At 32.9% G+C, this 10,542-nt stretch overlaps 1 protein-coding gene and 1 non-coding gene across 2 annotated transcripts in view; one reads left to right on the plus strand and one right to left on the minus strand.

The window, feature by feature from the left end:
- The window catches only part of LOC123659666 (kelch-like protein 3), a 36,692-nt gene extending 28,644 nt beyond the window's left edge, over positions 1-8,048 (minus strand). The window contains exon 1 of the mRNA XM_045594863.1: positions 7,873-8,048. Coding sequence (XP_045450819.1) covers positions 7,873-8,048 — 176 coding nt within the window. The remainder of the gene's footprint in view (positions 1-7,872) is intronic.
- A 661-nt stretch (positions 8,049-8,709) lies between these two features.
- Positions 8,710-8,783, plus strand: Trnan-guu. The gene has a single exon. It is a non-coding gene; the product is annotated as a tRNA-Asn (tRNA).
- Positions 8,784-10,542: the final 1,759 nt, after the last annotated feature.

Here is a 10,542-nt window from a genome sequence, read left to right on the forward strand (position 1 = left end):
CGATCATGCATGGAGTACTGCTCTCATCTTTGGGATGGCTCAGCCAAGTACCAGCTGGAGCTTCTCGAGTCGATTGAGAGACGAGCCAGGAGGCTCATCGGTGATGATGCACTGGTCGCTGCAAAGCTGCAAAGCTTGCATCATCGACGGAGGGTGGCCGGCCTGTCGGTATTTTATCGGATACACTTCGGAGAGTGTGCGCAGGAACTCCATAACCTGATTCCCCCTACCCCCTTCCATCATCGTACAACCAGACGCTCTGCATTACGCCACCCTTATATGGTTGACATTCCCCTTGTACGCACTAAGCGATTCGCTAATACATTCTTGATCCGTACAGCCAAAGAATGGAACTCTCTACCAGCGTCTGTGTTTCCGGAAAATTATAACCTGGGGATCTTTAAGTCGCGAGTGAATAGGTTACTTCTAGGTAAGCGTGCTCCATCTTAGACCGCATTTTCACTTATCATCAGGTGAAATAGTGGTCAAACGCAAGCCTATCATTGTATAAAAAAAAAAAAAAAACTTTTTTTCGGATTTTATCGCGAGACCCGACGTTTCGGATATTTCACAGCAACCATAGTCACGAGAGGACTCAGTGCTGTTAAGTGGTTGCTGTAAAGTTTCATTTTAAAGAAATAAGTAGGTAATTTTATTTTAAAGCTTTATTCATATTTATTCCATTTTTAACTGACTTCAAAAAAGAAGGAGATTCTTAGTTCGAGTGTATTTTTATGAGACACTTTTTACTGGGTTCATTCTGGGTTTATTCTTGTCGCGTGCTCTCATTTAAATTCGATCGATATTTGACGAATAGTTTTTGAATGTGTATTTTACTATAATTGTCGTGTCGTGACTGTCGTGTTTTAGTCGTTTCTTTGTTTGAGAAGAAATAGACAAATTTTTGGTTGTGATATAGATTAAAAAAACTTAATGATAAAAACCAACACGTTTTATACAATTTAGTTATAATTTTTTTATGAACATTTGTAAAATGTACTTAATTTAATAACATTACACAATAACAGACATTTTGTTAACATTCTCTACGTATAGATAGATACATTCGGTGTATTCTTATAAAATTAAATTGATGAAATAAAAATCGTTATTATGCAAATTATATAGATCTTATATTAGTTTTTCTATTAAGTCAAACGAGTAACAGTTTTACAACGGTTAGGCTCTGTTTAAAAACTAAACATAAAGTGTTCACATGCTGGCGTATAATATGCTTAAAAGAATATTTAATACAAACACAGCGTGGTCACCCCAGAGGAGGTGTTCGCGTACGTAAAGTTGTAATTACACATGAGTCTGTTTTGAACCCGCGGCGCAGCGCAGCGCAGCGCCTCACGCATTGTTTTTGCACGCTCCAACTTTTCTCATTTAACCCGACAATTGTACAACTTGCTTCGGTAATCCGACGTGTTATTTGTATTGTAAATTGTTGTCAATGACGTCGGCTGCGAGATTTAAAAATAAAACTCGCTAGACTGTTACATTTGTCGTCACAATGACGCGGGCGCGTCACTGTGCGTGAATGCTTTTTATTTTACCTTCGTAATGCAGTTTTCTTTATTTCGAGTTAGTTAGAATAAGAATTCAGTGGACGGGTTCAATGATTTGTTTTCAGACGCACTAACCTTACAAAATTCTTAGATAGTCAAAGTATTATAAATAGGAATATTACGTGTATTTTCTGTTATTTATTATGGATGTATAATTTTGATGAATATTCTTATCAAAGGTCTCCCAAACATTTCTATCCGACGAAATCCGTAGCTGAACAAGTTGATTCATGTCTACAGAACAGACACGATAGTATCTTCTCAATGGGCTCAGTCTATTTACAATTTGCAGCCGATTCAAAGAGATCCGCTGATGACACTCATGATTATGAACTAATTAGCAACTTCATAATGTTCCCTGTAAACCTGCGTCGTATATACTCCGCTATAGCAGATAATACGAAACTTAATTACAGGAGTAGGGGTGGCGCAGGGGGGGGGGGGTTGATTGATGGTATCGCGATCAACGCACGGGCGCTTAGCGAATTTATAACCTCCACTTTAGTAAGTTTAGACGCGAAATTATGTAGTTTCAGGATCAAGGAAAATTACTTGCTATTAATGAATTTTCAGAGGAGCACCGTGCGATACTTCGTAATACGAGTTTTTGTTATGATTATAGTATGAGGGCTTGTTTTACCTCTAGGCTTAGTTATAAGTAGTCGTGATTATATAATTATCGTTTATAAATTAAGATGACTGGCAGCAAATATGTATATACTTATATATATTTAAAAAAAAAACTTAAATAAATTAAGGGTAAAAATAATCTAATAATAGTTAAAAAAAAAAACAAAAACTCACGCTTTTATAAATAAACCAACCTAAAGAGAAAACTCATTTAATCCTGACGATCCTAATTAGGATAATGGTATAATCTTATCAAATAAGTGTACCTATTGTCATCGGTTCACTTAGTTCAAATGAAATCTGAACCTTTGAAATGGGTCAAAATGAAGTGCAAAGGAGTCGGTTACAAACATACAAATGAAGCTAATAAAAAGCGTGTAAAAATGATTACAAGTTTTAAGTGCACATGAAAACGCAAATTAAAACACGGAAGCTTGGCGGCAAATCGACGTAATTTTAATAGTAATAAAAACCGCTTATCACGATGATTGATAGCTGGTAGGCGGAAACTTTATAAATTTATCATCTCGAAAGAGCGGCCGCAGCTGCTGTTTCCCGCACGCTGTTGCGGTTACGCTGTTACACACATTATGTACTTTGTGCACCTGTGTTTCAGTAAATAATGCAAATATGTACTTTGTATATGGCAATGTTTTTAAATAACGATAGTTTCGACTAAGTTTAACGATTTATGAGGATTGGTCTTCTGTGGTATATTGGTGGCAGAATTTTTAAAACCGATCCAGTATAATATTCAACAGATAAGTTCGCGCCATAATCGCTTCAGCCTGTAATATCCCACTGTTGTGCATAGGCCTCTTTCCCCACGTAGGAGAAGGATCAGAGCTTAATCTACCACGCAGTTCCAATGCGGGTTGGCGGATATATTCCCTACTATGAGTAACGATCGCTATCAGGTGTACATGATAACAACCGGGACCGACGGCTTAACGTGCTCTCCGAGGCACGGTGGGGAGACCCACAACGACTGCACAAACACCCAGACGATGGCAAACACCTTTATGGCCAATACAAAAGTATGCGGGGATCATGTGCGGGGATCGAACTCGCAACCGCCAGCGCAACCGGCACAATCCATAGCTTTGACCGTTGTGCCAACGCGGCGCCATAATGCCTGGCGCGAGCTTGGGGAGGCCTATGTCCAACAGTCGACTGCGATAGGCTGAAGTGTCCAGTATACTAGCATCGTTATAATATACGTAGATAAAAGTAACGGTATTAATTTTAATAGTGTTTTAGATGGAATATTTCGTTTAACAAAAATATTAGAAATATATATGTATATATATATATATATATATATATATATATATATATATATATATATATATACATATATATATATATATATATATATATATATATATATATATATATATATATATATACATATACATATATATATACACGATACAAACACGGTCGTCTGCTCCTAAAGTAAGCAAGTTAATGTTTGTGTTATAGGTAACAAGCGACTGGTATAGCTGCATATATGTATTTAGATAAACATACTTATAAATAATACACATATAAATAAATACTTATATTACACCTAGACTCGGGGTGGGAATGGAACCCACAACCCTCGGAGCAGAAAGCAGGGTCACTACAAACTGCGCCACCGGGCTAGTCAATATATATAGTTATATATGTACGTATTTTCCGTACGTATTGTACGTGTTTTTTTTAGGAAAATACGTACAAATTGAGCTAAGATTTTATCTAATTCAATACATTTATCATAGGCAATTAATCAAATGAATATAATAGTGTTTGAACAATAAGAAACATTTACTACAAGATATATTCAGTAACTCTAGACAGACTTAAATAGACCTAAATAAGTAAGTTTTCCCGAAATCCATTAAGAAAAAGATTTATAGTCCCACAAAGTACAAGTAAATAGGATGTATGTAGCTTAACAAAATACCACACAAATCACAAGTAGCGTATAATAAAAACTACGATCATACATCACGGGTAAGACGGCAAGGGATACGGAGTTACTTTTCCGATATCTCTTTACAAATAAAATCTTGTCTAAGTTCCTGCATAACTTTATTTAGTTGCCGGATTATATGTACATTTTTCTGCCCTTACTCGTAGGGTTACCAGGTTAAAAGGACGATTTCACTTTAGCTACACACAAACTCTTAATTGTAACAGTTAAATGCAATTATTAAAATGTTAATATTTATAATACCCAATAAGCGTTTACTTTGTATAATTTATTATATTTTGTTGACAGTTGACAGTTGAAATACCACTATTCTTATGTCAATTATTATTCCGAGTACCAGAATCTAATCGCTCGAATTAGAAAAATTTTGTGTTAGATATCTGTCCCGTTTATCGAGGTAGCATAAAGCCATTTGATAGCAAAGTACAAACGTGAAAATTTCTATTCAAACGTAGTCGCGAAAAACAGTTAAAAATTAAATATTATAAATCTAGTATTAGGTGAAAGTTTACTAGAATTGCCTCGTACGGAAATGAATTTGAAATAAGAAGAAAAAAAAAATATATATGAAAAGACAGTTTTTTTTTTTTATAATATGTAGTAACTGCGAAGTTTCTCTTCATTTATTCTCTGCAGAATTTACATTTCAAATTGCTGATAGCTTCATTTATGTGCAAATAAATAATTCATTTAAAACAAATATAATTTTAATTTGTTATAATTGTAATTTTAATTGCTTGAATAAAGTAATTTTTACTTATGATTTTGAACGGAAAAAAATGTCCTCAGAAAACACAAAACATTGTCCCACACAGAGCACATGTTTTGAAACGGAGCGGCCATTTTGATGCAAATCGCTTCGGAGCTTTTTGCGAACATCTTGGACAATAATATTTTCGTTACGGGCTGAATAATTTGCGGCGACCAGACTCGTATTAGCATACTGTTCTGTGAGACATAATTTCTTTTTTATCGTGTTTATGAGTTCTTTCTCTATTAATAGGCTTTGTGATAGCTTCACATTATTTTAAAAGTACTTTTATACGCTACTCGGATCTATGAGGCCATCCATAACTTACGTTACACGTTAAGTAGGGGACGAATTGTGACAAGGGGTTTGTGACAATTGTTAATTAAATGAAAATATAAATAATATTGTAATTGATATTATACTTCAATATATAAAAATATATAGGGTGTAACATTGCAAAGTATGTGACGTAACGCTAGGAAGGGGGAAAGTAAAGAAATTGACCGTGATGATCAAAAAATCCTGAAACGTCCTGACGTCACACGAACGTAATTTATGAAGGGAATATTGAGTTTTGATACGATTAGATTGTTAAGAAATATACTTATCTCAAAAATTGTCATTTTCTATTTTTAAAATTAATAAATAAAAAAAAATAAGTATTTTATGCGTGCGTTTTTTGGAAGAAATAAAAACTAGAAACATACGTACTGTCGTTTAAGACATTTTTAGTACTTTTTTTTTTTAAAGGTTCAGTCTATGATCGCCATTTTGACAACTCTTAAGAATTTCGAGAAATTAATAAAAATGTAATTTCTTTCATACAAAAAAAGTAGTATTTTTTTTACCAAGATATAGTCGTGAGATAATAATACCGTAAGGATAATAATATTTTTTGGTTTTATTAGTTATCCTAGTGTTGACCATCAGTAAAATTTTCGTGCCTCTAGCATCAATGTCCATATTTTATTAAATCGGGACCACTGTCCGTCGGTGCGTATAGTTACATCGCGAAATGCACAAATACGCAAATTTTAATTCATTCGGTGTTATTTTTAATAGGAAAGGTACCTGAGAGACTTTTGAAAAATAAGTATTTGGATAAAATGTTCCTGTCTCGCTGTATGCTACCGTCGCGCCCCGAGAAAGGAAAGGGACAACTGCAAATCAGACCGTTTTAGGCAGATAATTATTGACCAAAACAGCATTTCGTAGTCGACTATTTGCTCCCCAAAACATACCAATTTTTATAAGTTATTTTCTGTAACTAAAAAAAACCTTCAGCTATTCCCCTATGTTTCCGTTTTTTTGCTAGGCAATATTTCTAGTTTTTGAAGACTCCTACTTCCTATGATAATAAGAATATGAAAAAAAAAAAACCAAGACATAGGGGCATGGTCATGGCAGTTAAAGGTTTTATGTTACAAAAATATTTGATCTAGTGTCATTATCCGGGGAGAAAACAGTCGACTACGTTTGTATGGAGAAAGAGCCGCTATCCTTTCCTCTTAATATTAATAATAATTAATAATTAATTAATAAACGCTTCACACTCAACGGACTCCAGTAGGATTTTCTCCTGTGTTGGGGGTCCGGAAACACCCAGTACACAAGCACAACGCCCAGACCACGAGAAACATCTATATGGGCGATATAAATGCCTGCCGTGAGTGGGAATCGAACCCGCGACCGCGCAACTACTAGTGCTATGACCGCTGCGCCAACGCGTCAATATATTTTTAATTAACCTGTTATTGACTGGGCTTCAGCTTATTGCTGCTACATATATACATTACTTAAACGAGTTTTAGCTTTATTTATTATAAATAACTTTAAACCGGTTTCAACCGGAAAGGAAACTCGATTTAATTAATTTGATAAGACCATAATTTCTAAGAAAATACTTATATCATAGATTTATATCTAAACAACTTTTCCTTACAGTCGTTGAACTTTTAAAAAGTGACGCCATTATTGCTCCAGGGTTGTCGCATTGATTTCTATTTTTACTGTTGTAAATTACCGTACTATTTATTTGGTAATGCCTTCCTAGAGGACCGGGAGAATATTTAACATAGGTATATATTTACTAAGCCATATTTTTTAATACAAAAGGTACTTAAAAATAGAAAAAAAAAGTTAACTTATGATCAGTAAAAAACACGACTAAAATGAGGTCAAGGCGCCATCTATGAAAAATTCTAAAATTTAATAACTTGACAGTAGATGGCGCAATTTAACAAAAACATTGTTTATTTTTATGATTTTTCGAATGAAGGAAACTTAATGTTTATTAAATAGATTGAAGCCCACTTTTATAGTTTAAAAATATTATTTATATAATAAATGTTAGGTTTAAAAATAAATACTTAGTATGGCAAATGAAATTCTAAAGGAGTAGGTATAATATCGTATCGTCTACTCTCGACGATCGTATCACGAAACTGTACTCCTGATTCATTATCTGATTAAATTGGAGCTATTAATTAATTAATAAAATTACGTTATTATACTAACAAGAATATTTTGACGATATATTGTTATATCACACATTTTATGGTAATATAAAAAGGTTTGCATATTCCTAGATATATAACGACAAATCAAAAAAAGAAAAACAATATATAAAATAATTAAAATTAATATTGTCAACTATTCTTTACTATTTAACAAATATATTATTTTACACTTGTTAATAAAATTATATTAATTAATTTAATAAAATTATATTATTTTACACTTGTTAATAATGCTTCAAACAAAACTTTAATAATTGACAAGCGTTTTTCTCATGTTTCTAATAACGAACAAAACATGAACAAAACCTAATGACATTTATATTACTTGACAGTTGACCAATAAAATACAAAAGAAAGTCTACTATAAGTACTTTAAGAAATGAAACAAACTAATATACACGCGTAATTACAAAAGATTACCTGGCTATTAATATAATCTTGTGGGCATAGACCTTTTCCTCAGCAGTTCCGAGTATGAACACGATGTCAGCAGAGTCCTGGTCTTCAGAGAGACGCTGCAGGTCTCGCAAAAGACCGGGCAGACCAGCACGCTCCACGGACGCCGTACAGCAGGTACCGGTAACTCTACTAGCCATAGTCTCAATACTTCGTTCAAACAAGAGAATTTTTGAACTGTTGTATAGATTTTTAATTTTTAATAACTTTGTGTTTATTTTAACTGTTTTAAGGTAAATATAAAAACTTATTCTTAAAAAAAAGTTTCAAGCAATCACAAATTTATCGCTTAAAGTTTATTATTAAATTTACATTATCACTCAAAAATATTTGTTATCACTGATATTACATCACTTGATTCAACTTCATAGTTTTTATACACAAGTTATAACACACGATATTTTTTTAAAAAATAATCAAGATTTTATACACTAGTTAACTTAAATAAGACACTAAGAACCGATTATTTATTATTAAACGGTAAATAATAGGCATTCTATACATTTTTCTCTCAAAATCTTGTAGCGTACTAACTTGTCAACATAACCTCAAATTAACGTAGTTCTATACAAAACTTCGACTAAGCCCACGCTATTCCAGCTACGCATTGTGTCTTGGTATTTTTTAGCAACATTCGTCTCAGTGTGCGATGGTTTCACCTGTGTTTCGACTTTGAGAGCGGTTGTAAAAGCTTAAAACAGGTTTATGTTTTGTCCAGGTAGATTAATTCAAAGATATTTCTATCTCTGTCTTATATTAGACAACACATAGTTATCATTATTTTCAATTCAACTGTCAGGAGCCTCCGTGGCGCAATCGGCTAGCGCGTTCGGCTGTTAACCGAAAGGTTGGTGGTTCGAGCCCACCCGGGGGCGTTTCTTTTTTTTTTTGTTTTTGTAGGTTGATTTTGATTTTATTTTATATTTAGCATTTTGTTTTCAACAGCAATTTTAATGTTCTCCTATCTGTGTAAATACCGTTTAATAAAGCTTGGTTAGTAAAATATTAATTTTATTTTCATTATTTTTAATATGTATGTATTATTTATGTCAACGCAGATTTTTTGTCATTGAGCTATATAACCTTTAGAGCCGATATAGACCCTGATGGAAATATTTGTTGCAAAAAAAATCTTAAATAAAATCTTCATGTCTTAATAGGACTTTTAAAAGAATAAGTTCGAAAGTTCCGAAATTTCAGAGAATATTATTTTGATCTTTTCAGAGTTATATAGAGCTATAAAGGCTCATTATATTAAAAGTTTTATTAAAATTATGAATATTTTTTTTTTTTTGCATAGTTATGAAGACTAAGATTTTTTAATACTTTATACAAATAAATATTTCCACCAGATGCATGTAATTTTTATAGAATGTTACTTACCATCTATAGGTACTACGCCGGATGATTACGACGGTTTTAAAAAATAATTAAATATAATAATTGTGTTTGCTCGCAAACGAAAAAAAAACCGACTTCAATTACATCGACAAGAAATACAACGTAGATCGACGAAAAAATAGTCAAGCAACTACGCGTTATTAAAGATTACTCAAAAAGTAGTTATCAGATCTCGATAAAATTTATATGTGACATGATAAACATCAGCTTTCGATTAAATTAAAAATTATCAAAATCGGTACACCCAGTAAAAAGTTATTACGGATTTTCGAGAGTTTCCCTCGATTCCTCTGGGATCCCATCATCAGATCCTAGTTTCCTTATCACGGTACCAAACTAGGGATATCCCCTTTCCAACAAAAAAAGAATTATCAAAATCGGTATATCCAGTAGAAAGTTATGCGGTATAATACAACGTAGGTCGACGAAAAAAGCGTCAAGTAAAAACACATTATTAGATATAACTCGAAAAGTAGTTGTTAGATCTCAAATAAATTTAAATGGGACCAATTGGCACACACCACCTTTCGATTAAAACAAAATTTGTCGAAATCGGTCCACACGGGCAAAAGTTCTGATGTAACATACATAAAAAAAAAAAAAAAAAAAAAAAAATACAGTCGAATTGAGAACCTCCTCCTTTTTTGGAAGTCGGTTAAAAAGTAGTCAAAAGGGACCCTTGTAAGTAGTAGTCCATAAAATGGATTATAATATAATATATACTATCTTAATATATATATAAATCTCGTGTCACAATGTTTGTCCTCAATGGACTCCTAAACTACTTAACCGATTTTAGTCAAATTTGCACACCGTGTGCAGTTTGATCCAACTTAAAAGATAGGCTATATTTTATTTTGATATATTATGTTATTATACCGAACAAAAAACCGAAAACCGACTTCAATTACATTGACGAGTAATACAACGTAGATCGATGAAAAAATACTCAAGTAACTGCGCGTTATCAAAGATTACTCAAAAAGTAGTTATCAGATCTCAATGAAATTTATATGTGACCACATGACAAACATCAGCTTTCGATTAAATTAAAAATTATTAAAATCGGTACACCCAGTAAAAAGTTATTGCGGATTTTCAAGACGTTCCCTCGATTTGTCTGGGATCCCATCATCAGATCCTGGTTTCCTTATCATGGTACTAAACTAAGGATATCTTCTTTCTAACAAAAAAAGAATTATCAAAATCGGTACACCCAGTAAAAAGTTATTG

Source organism: Melitaea cinxia, chromosome 14, assembly GCF_905220565.1.
Source record: "Melitaea cinxia chromosome 14, ilMelCinx1.1, whole genome shotgun sequence".
Taxonomy (NCBI): Eukaryota; Metazoa; Arthropoda; class Insecta; order Lepidoptera; family Nymphalidae; genus Melitaea; species Melitaea cinxia.